Source organism: Carassius gibelio, chromosome B18 (assembly GCF_023724105.1).
Source record: "Carassius gibelio isolate Cgi1373 ecotype wild population from Czech Republic chromosome B18, carGib1.2-hapl.c, whole genome shotgun sequence".
Lineage (NCBI taxonomy): Eukaryota > Metazoa > Chordata > Actinopteri > Cypriniformes > Cyprinidae > Carassius > Carassius gibelio.
In genome coordinates, this window is record NC_068413.1 from 22648913 (window position 1) to 22663109 (window position 14197).

At 37.9% G+C, this 14197-nt stretch overlaps 1 protein-coding gene across 12 annotated transcripts in view; it reads right to left on the reverse strand.

Moving 5' to 3' along the window:
- Positions 1 to 14197, reverse strand: part of LOC127977604 (E3 ubiquitin-protein ligase TRIP12) — a 53739-nt gene that overhangs the window by 37222 nt on the left and 2320 nt on the right. For 4 of the 12 annotated variants that reach the window (XR_008158267.1, XM_052582568.1, XM_052582561.1 and 1 more), the window contains exons 2-5: positions 12825 to 12854; positions 7329 to 7475; positions 6182 to 6307; positions 5166 to 6067 (exon numbers count right to left, since the gene is read on the reverse strand). Coding sequence is in view for 11 of the 12 variants with exons in the window: in XM_052582568.1 (XP_052438528.1) it covers positions 5166 to 6067; positions 6182 to 6307; positions 7329 to 7426 (1126 nt within the window). In the remaining variant the exon portion in view is untranslated. The remainder of the gene's footprint in view (positions 1 to 5165; positions 6068 to 6181; positions 6308 to 7328; positions 7476 to 12824; positions 12855 to 14197) is intronic. The other 8 variants (XM_052582565.1, XM_052582562.1, XM_052582564.1 and 5 more) reach the window with 3 other exon arrangements.

The window sequence follows — 14197 nt, forward strand, 5'->3', positions numbered from 1 at the left end:
GGTATCAGCCCTCAGGTCAACCAGCTTAAATGACTACACAGCAAAAATACCTGCAATTTAGATGCCTGAGATGCTCAATTTCATGAAACTGTCAAGAGTGCTCCCAAGTTGTTTTTTACTCCAAAATAAAAAAAATTAAATAAAAAAAGTATACATATTTATGTTTGTAAAGAATTTATACATGTGCACCATTTTTGTGCATTTTACACTAATTTACACATTTCTCATTAAAGTAGGGCTGCAACTAACGATTATTTTGATAATCGATTAATCTGTCGATTATTTTTACGATTAATCGGTTTATGTACTTTTATTTTTTTCAATTTTTTCCCCAAGTAAATTATTAATAAAGGGTCTTTATCATTCAGCATAGATTTTTAAGTGATTTTAACCATTTTGCATTGTCATATCCTCATCAAAAATATACCTGGAGTTGTTTTATTATGTTAGTAATCCTTTGTCGAACTCTTCTGCAATCAAAACACTGACCCATACTTAGCAAATTTCACAAGGAGATTTCAAATTTGTGTTTTCACCATGGCTGTCCTTAGAGCTCCAAAATTAGTTTAACATCCCGAACAGAGCTTATGAAGGAATCTTTCAGAACATATTTTCACGAAGAATGAGGATAAAACAGAATAAAATTGCAGTGCATTGTATTTTATTATTTGCTGGAAAAAAGCTTTATAGCTTACGCTGTGAAATTGTAAACAATCCTTCGAAAAAGTGCCAATGGCATGACACCTGAATGAAACTCACAATTTAAAGTAAAATCCATCAGAAGGTTGTCCAGAAAAAAAAAATTGGACACAAAAAACCTGCTGTGTGAAAAAGAGCAGTGAATACTTAGAAAAAAGTGCATTTCAAATATATTTAAACATTTACCTCTCTCATTCAGTCATAACTAGGCTGCAAGACTGAATTATGAACTGTTAAACGACAAACTGATCACAGAACATGTTTGTAAAGCTTTAAATGTTAACTGTTAAAAAGCAATTTTATTAGCTTTTACGACTAAACATTTGGAAACAACCTTGTACTGGAGAATCTGCACAAATAAAAGGGGCGTTCACATATCGCACCTAAAAACGCGTGGAAAACGCTAGGCGCGCCGCTTTTTCCTTCTTTCCAAAGCGCTCGGGCAGAAGCCCTCCTGAGGCGTCTGCCTTTGCTAAGCAACCATGACGCGCTCTCTCCATGAAGACAAAGAAATTTCAGCAAAGGATAAATGGATTTGCAGCACTAAAAATCGCTTGCAGTAGCTCTGCTACTAAATTTATTTCAAAATGGCAATCCATATACAGCTATGATCAGCTGTTCCTTCATCTTGGCTGAGCCTTCAACGTTGTTACGAGAAAGGATGAAGCTGATTGTTTATTTCTTGTCACATGACCCGCGGAGTGCTTGCGGCTTTCTGAAAAGTTGAGAGGTTTTAACTCAATGCGGTGCGGACGCGCCTGGAAAAACGGGCGCATCGCACCGCATGCGTGTCGCGACCGCGTCGCTTCCATTATGAGAGTGCATACTGCGCGCCTACATTGGAAATAACGAACTTGAGCACATAAAAGACGCGATATGTGAACGCCCTTTAAACAATTCAATAGTGCAGAGTTTACAGGTTGATCTTTTTTGAAGGCTCAAAGTAAAGTTCCTCCCACATCCCGCTGAATGCTGCAGAGACTCTGTTCGGGAAGCACGTGACATAAAACGAGGCCAGCTATTGGCTACTTCTCCTGCTGTACTGGCTGAGTAAAACCTCCGGTGGCTCATTACTGCCACACTTTGGTCACCGCAGATTTGAAATATGCACCAAATGAGCCGCTTATGGCAAATAAAAGTTATTTAGCAACGAATCGATGACTAAATTAGTTGACAACTATTTTAATAATTGATTTTAATCGATTAAATCGATTCGTTGTTTCAGCTATACATTAAAGTAACAGCCCTTAATCTGAAAAGCTGGGTTCATTTATAAATAATTTATCTGTCATTCCGTTTGAATCTGGGCTGAAATATGACCCAGATTGAGAAAGAAATAAGATGAGAGTACATAACAGGGTTGTGATGGTGAGTACTTTTCCCACCAGTTAATCGTCATGCAACAACACCAGTATCACCATGGAGGGGGGTAGTTTTTCCCTCTTTTCTTCACTTTCCTTTCATTTTAATAGCTTGTAAAAGTGTTGTGCACATTTTACTTTCACTTTCAAATTAGTGTCAATTCGGTGACAAGCAGGTCTTTGTTTTAGTTTGACATTTCCCTCTTTTCCTCACTTTTGAATGGCCCTCAATCTGAAATTTAATTTGTGTTTAAACATGCTGTAGTTCAGATGAATTTGCCGGTTTGTTCTAAAAAAAAATATTAATAAAGGTATTCTGATTTTGTTTTGTTATTTTACAGAGAATGCATGCATGTTTATACAGAGATATACATTTAACCATGTTTATAGTTCAGACATCAATAATTACATATTTTCATGATGACGATTCTTAATTGTTAGAAAAAAAACAACATCAAAAACAAATCAGATACTAAAAATGTCTCACTTGAGCAGTTTTGGAACTTGTACAAGTTGCATGTAATAGGTATACTGATGTGTGTGAAAAGGGTCACTTTCAGCTAAAACAAGACTTGAGCTTAATTAGCATGGTTTCATGACCTCTTAAAAATAAATATCTTTGAATAACATTGGCTAAACTTATTGTTCAAAAAAATAGGTGATCACATCTGACACAAATTTCCTAATTGGTGCACCACTATTTGTGGTGTTTTCACATCCCAGAGTGAGAAAAAGATCTCTCTGTGCATAAATAAACAACGTGAATGATCTTGTAGTGTGAACGCTTAAAATTATCAAAAGCAGTGTAAGCGGCAAATGTGCAATATCCTCCATATGTTCAGGGTTGAATCAATCTTATATTTTGCCACACATCTGACAGATCGCAAATGATGACCCAGAGAGATCAGTTGTGTAACGTAAAGCTTGCATGTCAGTTCTATCACTGGTGGCAGGTGCCTGAAAACTGAAGTCCACTTCTAGCACCCTTGCAGCTGGTGTTCTACATGTGCACTATGTTGAAATCGAAGCCTGGATGTAGAATAGTTGAAGAGTTTGCACACAGTGACATCCAATCTAACCAAAAGAGCCCAGCACTGATATCACAAATACATAAACACTCAATATCAAAAATACCACTGGTGCGGAGTCAATAACGAAGTTTTAAAAATGCAATTTGTAATCAATTACGGTGTACATTTTTTACTTGCGGATAGGCAGTTGCTTTCAAATGCTCCTGTATATTCGTTTGCCGTACTGTGAAGAGCATCAAGTTTCTATTTACAACACATTTTTAATGTTGAGCATTGTAGTCAATCAGATGATGCAATATTCACAAGCTGTTCTAATGGTGCATGCACACCAAAAGCGAAGCAAATATTTGCATCAGCTTAGCGCTATAGATTACTCACTTGGACGAAAACATGCAATGCTGCGCTCTATTTTCAGATTCATCCGGACGTCTCAAACCGGACACATAAGCTCTTCACTGATTTGCTATATCATGCTTCATTTCAGGCTTTCGCAGCAACCATTGCTTCCAATTCGCATCACCTGGTGTTAATTTTTTTAATTAACTGTTCATTCTGCTTAGCACTCTAACACAGAAATAGAATGGGTCTCTTTGTTCTTTTTATTACCATATGCTCACTGAAATGTTTCAATGTAATTTTTGTTAAGTTCAGTGAAAAGATTTGCAGGCTATATTCTTCAAATGTATCACTTATTTTCATTTATAAGTTTTTATAAGGTACCAAAATGGTTACTTTGTAGACAGACTACTGACATTTTGGGATCGTGACAACACTACGCTCAATAAGATTGCCCACACCAACCTTCAGATGTTTAATCTCCTATTTTGTCTAACTTGGGAAACCCATAACATGAATTAGTTTGTTAACTTGTTTTGAATTTGGACCATTGCTTTAAAAATATTAGGGGTTGCACGACTACTGATTTCTGCTAGTCGATTTCTTATTTAAAAAAATACTCAAGTTACTCAACCACTCGTGGTTCATGCTACTGTAAATTAAAAGACATGAATAGTTCCTATCAATAAATGCTTATATCATAACCTAATGCAACATAATACATTATGTACATTGTCAAAACTAAATATTGATGACATTACATATTTAAATTTTCATTTAACAGCTAGTATTTGTATCTGTATTTGTATCTGCATTCGGATAAAACCAGGTGTAACGTTGTACAATTACTTGATAAGACCGTTATGACTTTTTGCAGTTATCACTGAACAAGTATGCAGTGTTAAACTAAAATAATGATTAATTTCTAAAATAATATTTATCATGCAAACAGAGAGATGGCATGACAAACGTTTCATGATCGTTTGAACACAACTAAATTAAATGCAATGCACACATTTTCATTACGCAGAACTCTTTAAGCGAGTCTTTTTTTGAACTAAACAAATGTGCATGTGCCATGCAAACCAGCAAAAGTTTGCTTATTCCTTTCATTCACATGATATTGTAGTGTAAGGTTTAAGGTTGCCTTTTAAATATATACATATAATAAAAAGTGTATTGTTATAGGTCATATTACTCATGTTACTTGTCCGACTCTGATTTCTGAAAGGTGCACAGAGGCAACAACAATGCGGTGTTGGATTTGTGCTCTTTTCTTTCATAAAGTTTACATTCATTCACTTCACACTCTATTGCATGACTTTAGAGGTCTGTGTATAATATTACACTGATCGCCTGCCTCAACTGTTATCTAGCAAACACCAGACTGTGCCAGCTTCAGCCGAATATTCAGGCAGAATTATTCCTTGTCCGTTATTTATTTTTGGAGCCATTATCCGTGCCATTCCATATAAGGTATTCTGGCTTCGGGCACACCCCTAATTATTACATTACATATTTTCATTTTACATGCAACATAGATAAATTCAAAGAAAGTAACATCTACAGGGAATATTGTAATCCTAAAATTCACGTCTACTTGCTAACTCTGTGCATGCATTATTGCATGCTCGAGTAGTCGTCCGTTTGCGACAGTGCCAACTAGTGGTTGAAGTAGTCGATCACTCGACTAGTCTATGCAAGCACTAAAAAATACAAAAGCAGTTTGAGCACTCACTTGCTAGTTTGGCCTGCAGTCCAGAGGGCCCAGGTTTGGAGGAGGTCTCAGCCTTGGCCGATCCCGGCAGGGACAGTTTGGGCTTTGGCAGGTTGACTTTGGAGTTGAAGCGGGATGTCCAGTCAAACTTGGAGGAGCCAGCAGCCTTGCTCTGCTCTTTATCTCGGCTGCTCCTTCGGGGAGAAGGGGAGGATGCAGAGCGTGACCGTCGTGCTTTGCTCTGGTCCTTGCCCTGTTTTAGCCGGGCACCCTGAGGGGCACAGCTGTTGATGCCTGTGGCGGCCGAGGAGGAAGAGGAAGAGGAGGATGAGGAAGAGGCAGAGGAAGAGGAGGAGTCAGTTACGGTGCTACACCCAGCTTTGGCTGAGGCGGCTGATTTAGACGCCAGCTTGGTGGGTTTGGCTGCCCGGCTGGCCTCGCTGCGGGGTGGCAGGGGGCCTGCCGCGCTGCTCGAGCTGGGGAGGGAGGAAGAAGAGGAGGATGACAACAAAGAGGCGTCTGCCTTCTTGCGCTTTTGAGAGGGGGTGCTTGAGGCCCCACTGGGGCCAGGGTAGGATGTACTCTTCTTGTTCAGGGCCCTGGAGGGAGCCGGCTCGGCTGCTAACCGTCTCTTTTTGGACTTGGTGCTGACAGAAGCTGGAGCCTTTCTCGGCTCTGTAACTTCAGGTGAGGTTGTGGGGGCCGATGGCCCACTGGATAAACTCTCCAAAAGGTGGCTGGACACCGATTTAGGCCGTTTGGCCGGGCTGGGCGAAAAGGTGATGTTGGGCTCTGAAGCTGAGCTGCGTTTGAGAGCACGGGTGCTGCTGCCCTCCCGTCTCCCCTGCTGGCCAGAAGACCCTGCTGCTTCCAACTCTGGATCTGGAATCGAGTGTGAACCCACAGATAGAGAGAGGCTGTTCCTGTAAAACCAAACAGAAAGGGGAAAGACTTGAGTACACAAGACAGAGCAGTCATCACATGGTGAACTTGCATCACAAAAGACCCACACGCATTACAGGATGAAAAAGGGATACCTTCGAGAGGCGTGGCCACGTGCGGAGCTGACAGCAGAGCTGGTCGGGGCTTTGGAAGCCTTAGAATTAGATCTTCTATTTTCAGGTGGGGAATTTGCTTTTTGGTTAACTTGCTCTGGCTGCAACCTGTAGAGGTTGGGAATTAAGTAGCAGAGAGCAGTGTGGGATTGGCAGTAAATGAGGAACACCTCAAATTAAATTTCAGGAGCTGACTACTCCTTTAGTCTGACAGCAGTTCCTACACACCCGTCAACCCAACAGCAAAGACTAACAACAATCGATACGAGTTTCTATCTGGACATTTCTCACAAGTTGAGAGCATCACCCTGAGTTGCCCAGCTAAACTATTGGCCATTTGGCTGTGTCGCTGGAGGACATAAAGAACTTGTTTGAAAGAGTAGAGACAAAAGTATCTCCATAAGTGTCAAACGTCTTTGCATCAGGCCTCAAAGAGAGACACACTGTCAGTCTTCCCTTCACTGCTATTCAGCAAAGATGCCATGCTACTACTGAATCTATAGCACAAGTTATCTAATTACACTAACGTTCAATATTTTGGGGTAAGCATTTAGTTTTTTGGAAATAGTTTAATACTTTAATAAAACAAGGACGTACTGAATCGATCAAAAGTGACCATATTTATAATATAATGAAGATTTCGATATAAAATAAATTCTGTTTGAGAATCCCGAATGTTTTTTTTTTAAATCAAAAAATTGAGATATATATATATATATATATATATATATATAGGCACAACTTTGTCAACATGATTGATAATAAAGGTTTCATTAATCAAAACAGTTAAGGAACCATTACAGATGTTTTGTTTATGTTGCAGTGGTCAACATGGCTGTTGCTTGGATTGATAAAGAAACCTAGCGTTGCCTCACGATTTAAGGCAGAAAAAAAAAAAACAATCAGTCAGATATTATTTTTTACAGAAAGTAAAAGTATCCAGCCTTACTGAGATTAAAAAGTGATCCTGGAAAGGTCACGTGACCTCAAAATTGTAACTGTTCCACAAATAGAATTCTGCAGGTACACCTGCTCTAGATGCAGATAGGTAGATAAATGTACACGTACAAAGCCTAAACCAAGGACGTATTCAGCACTTTGGTGCAAAGTTTGGTAATTGCATACTCACCTTCCTGCAAGTGTATGGTCTATTGGCTGGGCCGCGGCTGTGTTCCTCTGTGAACGGCGCAGTGACCCCCCTGGATTGGAATTAGGCCGGTTGGACATTGGCACCTCTCTCCTGAAGGGACATACCCTTTCTAGACACTACCATTCACTGATAAAAAAGTATAAAGAGAAAGAAAAGGAAGGTTAGTTGAGATGTTGTGTAAATGTTCTCAATGGTCTTGCGAACAAATCTTGGACAAAAGCCGTTATACTTGTATCCAGCAGTCAGATATATCCTATAAAGGACTATATATACACTGAACTACATGCTGACTGGTGAACAAAGCGATCTTAGTCTCACTGTATAACCACACAACCAAATGATCAATCCATCTCCATTCTGTCTGGTTCAAACAACCATGACCAAATGCACCTCCGGTTCCATTTATGCAAAGCCAATAGGAGCTTAATATCAGCTTTCGAAACACAGACATGTACCGCAGCACATCCATGGCTCCACCACTCGTAACAGATCAATAACCTTACTCACATCTCATATTAACATACACTACAGCACTACTGCAAAGATGCTCAATGAAGACACCAGGAAAATGATGAAGATAGAGAGAAGAGAGAATCGATAGGACATCTGAAGAGACACTGAAGGAGAAAAGGACAAATGCTCAGAAAAACCAAACACTACTATAAATTGTATCTACACTGACCAAACAAAATGTTTGTTTGATGCCCTGCTCCTTAGTAATGCTGGCATCAAGCTTAAGGCGATTTTGAAGATGAAAGCATGCTGGCCTGCATCACAACATGCAATGAGAAAAGACTCATCCTAAACACAGACAGAGAATAGCTGGAGGGGGCCTTTGTGTCCTCCTCAGTTCAGTGGTAATGAACAGCACTAACCATCAATCACTACGACGCCGCAGAGACACACAATCCCACCACACCTTTATCCTGCGAGTATACGAGATGGTGTCCTACGGCACCATTATTTAAATGGGGGTACATGATTATGAGAGATAATCTAAATAAAAAACCATGACAAACAGCAGCAGTGAAATAAAGATAAAGGGATGATAAAGGATAAAGACTCAAGGCTTGATCTGCTCATGAAATAGCACTTGACTTATAAAGACAAACGACAGACAAATTCATCCATGAAAATTTTTGGAAACATTTTGATACTCATGCGTGTTAAAATAACTTGTGTGACTAGACAGTATGTGATGCATTCCAATCAAAACTATGCACTTGAAGTGACACTTATCAATGTTTTTTGTCCAACTTTGTCATAAACACCAGCTATTGCAGAATGTGCAGTCATGAAGAAAGTCAGAAATTTTTAATCCTGTATCTTCTTATTACAACTCGTACCACATTTCTTCTAAAAGTACTGGTGGCCACTTTTCTTTCCCTTACCACATTCATTATGTGGAGGGTAAACACTCTCGGACTCAAGCAGTTCATGATCCAAAGTTTTTAGTTGCTCGCCTGATGTAAAATGCTGCTCCACATAATCTCTGCATGTCACTTATGTACATTTGGGAAAGAAATGCATGCCAAGATGTGTGTACATCTGCAGAATTTCCAACTTTGAGGACCGATTTGAAACAAGAAGAGTTTATAAACATGTGGTCAGCTTAACTCAAAAATCCCCTTGCATGTTTCTGCTAAAATAAAGACTTGAGAGCTTAAAACTTGACAGTGAAGAATTTATGAAATAATTATAAGTAATTTAACCTGCAGTTTAAAATATACATAGAATAATAATATATTTCTGATTAAAATAGTAATTTTATTACTGCTGTTATATTGAAATTGAGTTCCTAAAAACAACAGTGTGACTGATGTGGACTAAAGACACGATCACAAATAAAATGAGATTTGAGCCCACTTTAAAGTCCAATTATTAACTTTTTAAAGCAATTATTTCTATGGGAAGCAGTGTATGGCCTCTTTGTCTGGACGTCCAAGCAGCAGCAACATATGTTGAAATACAATGTTTTCAGGTAAAAAAAAATTAAAGGCATTTCGAATCACAATAGGAATGAAAGTATTTAATACTTGTTTGGCCAAGCCATGCGGTCCTATACAGCAAAAAAATAAAATAAAAAATGCATGCATGCAGATGTGTTTTTTCTAAGGGGTTCAGTTTTGTTCTAAACGTTTTATTTACTACTACAAGCACTCAATAAGATACTCGTGCACAATTACAGCATCAGTGGAGTCAATTATTAGGCATTACAGCCATCGAAACCATCTAAATAACCTATAGCAACATCCTGAAAGCATGCAAGAACACAACCAATCATATTCATCCCAATGACTAAATAATGCTGCAAATGAAAACCATGAACCAAAAATTGACAAAATCAGCCTCCACCTCAGTGTAAGGTGGTTATTTTAACTTAAAGTTGTTAAAAAATCTGCAGCCCCCAAATATTTAATATGATGAAATGTGTTCAACTGAGTATATTTACAATCTACCAAATGCTTGAATACCATGAAAAACTAACTCATAAAACCCTGAAAAAGCAACCAACTTTTTGTTCGGTTTTCAAGACAAAACAAACTAACAATTGAACAAACTGACAGAATGCTGCTAAAGGTGTTCACATGCAGAGTGAAATGTGTTTTTAACCTTTTCCCGATAAAAGAACTAAATTTACATATTGTCACTTTATTAGGGCATTATCAGTATAAAACACTACTCTCAGAAAAACTGCTACGAAACAGTTAGTCAAAACTCAATTAGAATAATTTAAACAATAAACACTTATGGACAGGAGTGTAGAATTATTTTTATTTTTTTGAATGTTGTGTGTTCTATCCACCGGAAACAACTGAGCTTTGAGCAAAATCTGTGGGTGTTGTTTCTGACAAGTGCTGCTTTGCCATCTATACATAAGCGGATATTTTTGTGACTAGCATTCAAATGGAATTAAATGATCATTTTGAACAAATACTCACCTAGAATGGGAACTGTTGGGAGGAAAGTGAGAAGACACAGAGGATTCCCACAGTACAATATAAAATTAATAGTAAAGAGCTGCTGCTAAGCCTCATACCACAAACATAAGCTGAAATGGAAAGCACATTCAGGAGCAGGTAGGATAGGAAAGTTTCTTGTGACCAGCATTTCCTGAAAATTTTGCACCAGTTGCTAAACACCTTTGCTGTTCCTCTAATGACGCAATAAGTGGGTGTGCCCTGGGGCTCCACCTTCTATGACAAAGAAATATTTTCAGGTTAATTTGTCCACTCAGTCCATCAAGGTCAGATGGAAAAAAAACACACATACGCACGCACACAGGAAGACACTGAGGAGCTTTTGCAAACATTCCCATCTCCATGATCCATACAGCTATGTCTCACCCAAAGCTCTTGATCAATTACTAACAAATAAATTTTCACTTCCTCTGAACATTCTATCTGGTTAAATTTCCTGTTTCGTTTAAGGTCAAATGGGTTTCATGTTTACTTTAACAAAATTACAGTCTGACTTAAGAGAGGTTCATAATGAGACTGCAGAACTTCATATTAACTGATGTGGTACAAAATATAAGTCTACCATGGATCGTGTGTCTAGTGTCAAGAGAGGACAGGGATTTATGGACTCTTAACCTAGATACAGGTTTTGTTAGGCCAAACATGTCACTTTAAATATGGATGCTCCTGCTGCTAAACACAGATCCTCTCAGGACAGCACGCTCAAACTCTATGGTCAACTTGATTCATGGCTTGACAACAAATGATATTGGTCAAATGATCCTCTGGCAACTGGAAATGACTAGTACAGTAAAACTAAATAAAAACTAATTTCAACACCCACAGTGGATTCACATTATAAGCACATTATAAGTCTACAGGAGAGTTGTAAAATGATGGATTCATGAAAATGTAAGCTAACAGGATTAAATAGGTGGGTTTTTTTTTTCATAAGTGTTGAGTAGAACATACATTTTATACACTCATACAAATATGCTCACACAAGAAAGGAACCATACAGGAAATGTTATGGTCATTGAAATTTTTTAAATGTAACATTTTCAAGGTGCAAGTTAGGCATGGATAAGAGAACAAATCCAGAATGATTAACAGCTAAAATATTATAAATCTTAATCCTATGCATGCAAATTCCCAGAAATCACGCATGCTTGTCCTTTCTTGAAATACCTGCAAACTTAATCTATACTCATTTATCTATAATCTATAGTCATTTATAAAGATCTACAATGAAAAGATCCTGTTGCCTTATTTTAGGAATGAAGAGAAAAATGACCCTGATCCCACCCTTAAACTGTCAAATGACTTGCTCAAGGTATCACGTAACCACTGCAATGCATCCGAGCTTTGACAACCAATAGGCTCAGACACTCAATGTAACTTTGCCAGAAACCAAACTGTTATTACACAATCATGTTAAAGAACAGAACAGCCCACAGGTTAAAAAAAAAGATCACTAACAAATAAAGTAATTGTTAACACAGTTCATGGGATTCACGATTCCCTTTTTTGGCTTCCTGTACAATTTTATAAATCTATTTTTGCTTGATTTTCAAATGCGGTACATCTAATGTTAGTTCCACTATTAAAAAAGAGGGGAAAACCGTCTGAGCAGGCTACAGATATTCAATTACACTATGTTAATCTAAATATTCAGTCATCTTGAAATTGTTCCTACAATTTTGCCCGATTGGCACTACCACCGACTCCATGCTGGGAGGAGAAACAAATGGCTTTAATCACTTTACCCCGTCATAACTGACACAGGATCAGCTCAACAGCCCAAATCAAATCATCAAGTAAACTAAAACTGGTCCTGAGGCCTGCTGAGAGACAGAACACAAAAGCAAGAGCAATCCTTTCATACAGGAGAAACTGTGCTGTCATTCAAAGAGTCCAAAACCAAGAAATACTTTGACTCTTCAAACAGACCTTTTCTATTTATCCATCAGGAACTGATGAATTGGTCTCTTTGACAGGCGATTAGAGGGTTTGAAAAGGAACTCTGTTCCAGAGGTGGAGCAACTCATCATATTCTGATGTGCCCTGATGAATCCGTTTTCTTACACAAAAGCAGGAAATGTATTAAGGTAACTGAGTCAATTTTGATTTCATGTTGACTTCACTAGAAATTCCTCCTTTGCCAATTATCAAAAATGCAACAATCTTTAATAAAACTGGCTGCCTAGATTATGTTCCTTTTTTAAGTCAGCTGGAAGACCATTAACTACCACTTCATCTTCACACTGAACTGCTTACGTTTTTCCACATACACCAAATTTAAGGACTAGACTCCTAAAACACTAAAAACACAGAATCTGAATAATGTGCAAAACAGCTTCACCAGCACAAGTCATATATTCATAGAGTGTCAAGAAACTTGACTGCTAAAACGAGATTGTCAATTTCCTGTTTAACCCCCATCTCCACCACACCTGTCCCTCACCCGACCCATCTTGTCAGCATGAAGGTAACGGCAAGTGCTAAGCAAACTTACCAGCCGTGTGCAAATGCCCCAACCAGCAGCCTACGGCGACAAGAAGAGGGACAATAATGGGGGAAGGAAGGAGGGGGGAAAGGGTGAAAAAAAAAAAAAAGATTTTAGTCAAATGTTTTATTCCATTAAATGATGACAGTGTAAAATCAGAGATGAATTAAATTACAACTGCAGACTAAGCTGGCAGCCATTTTGTCCAGTAACAGTCAAAATCGATGCCATATGTCATTCACTGACAATATACAAGACATTTTACAAAGACAAAGAACTCATCTTAAAGATAATCAGAAATACTGAATAGACTTGATGCTTTATAATCTCTAGATGACTTTAAAGATTATCAAAAGGGTCTCAAACCACATTCAGTCACACTGACAAGAATGGAAAACATTTTTACCAAACAAACTTAGCTTAAAGCATTACTAATTTCACCTTTTTTATATGAATACATGCACTATTCAGTTTTAGTAAATCCCACATATTACATTTGCTAATATTCTATCAGGAGATAAGAGATTTTTTCTTCTTTTTTGCCATTTTCATTCAAGACTATGACAATGCCATTATAAAGCGAGTATTTATATCCATATCACTAACGTTTTACGAGTGAACATATGCAATACATACACACTGATGAACTGAACGTCCGAAACAAGAGAGTCAAGTATAAAAATTAGGGATGGGCAAATCCATCCTGAAGTAGCGATATATCGATACTGGTGCAAGTATCAAAAGTGTCGCTACTCAAATAAAAAAATATCGATACTAAGATGTTTTTATTTACTATTGATTTTGTTTATTAAACAAAAAATAATGCCTACAATATGCCTTAAATGGGACAAATAACCTATGTTAGCAAATAATTGTGTGGAAGGTATTCTCCTGCTCATCTGAACACACGCAAATGTTGCAAGGCAGAATCAATCAATTACAGAGAGCGTTCACTCACTTCTGACAGTGCATTTAAATAGAGCTACGCTTCCCAAGAGTAGCCTATAATAAGAGAGCATTTATGTTTTTGGAAAAGGCAGCCCAGAACAATGCAGAAAAACACAGGCTATACGTTGGAGTTATTTCACAGTAAACCTATTGAAACTGTACCCTAGTTTGTGCAGTAATTTATTTACATTTTAAAGTTAAAAGTTCATATTGCTCATGTTCTATTCTGTATTGTTACCATAAATAATACTCAGTCCGAATAAAAAGGCTGCATTTTATGCATGCAACAGCCTGTTACTGGCAGTCCCTTATGACAATGAACCATGGTAAAGTGAACATAGTTTAACTATAGTATTTGTAGATTTCCTTGGTTACCACTACAGTAAACATTTTAACCATGTGTAAACAAAAATATAACCTAATAAATTGTAATT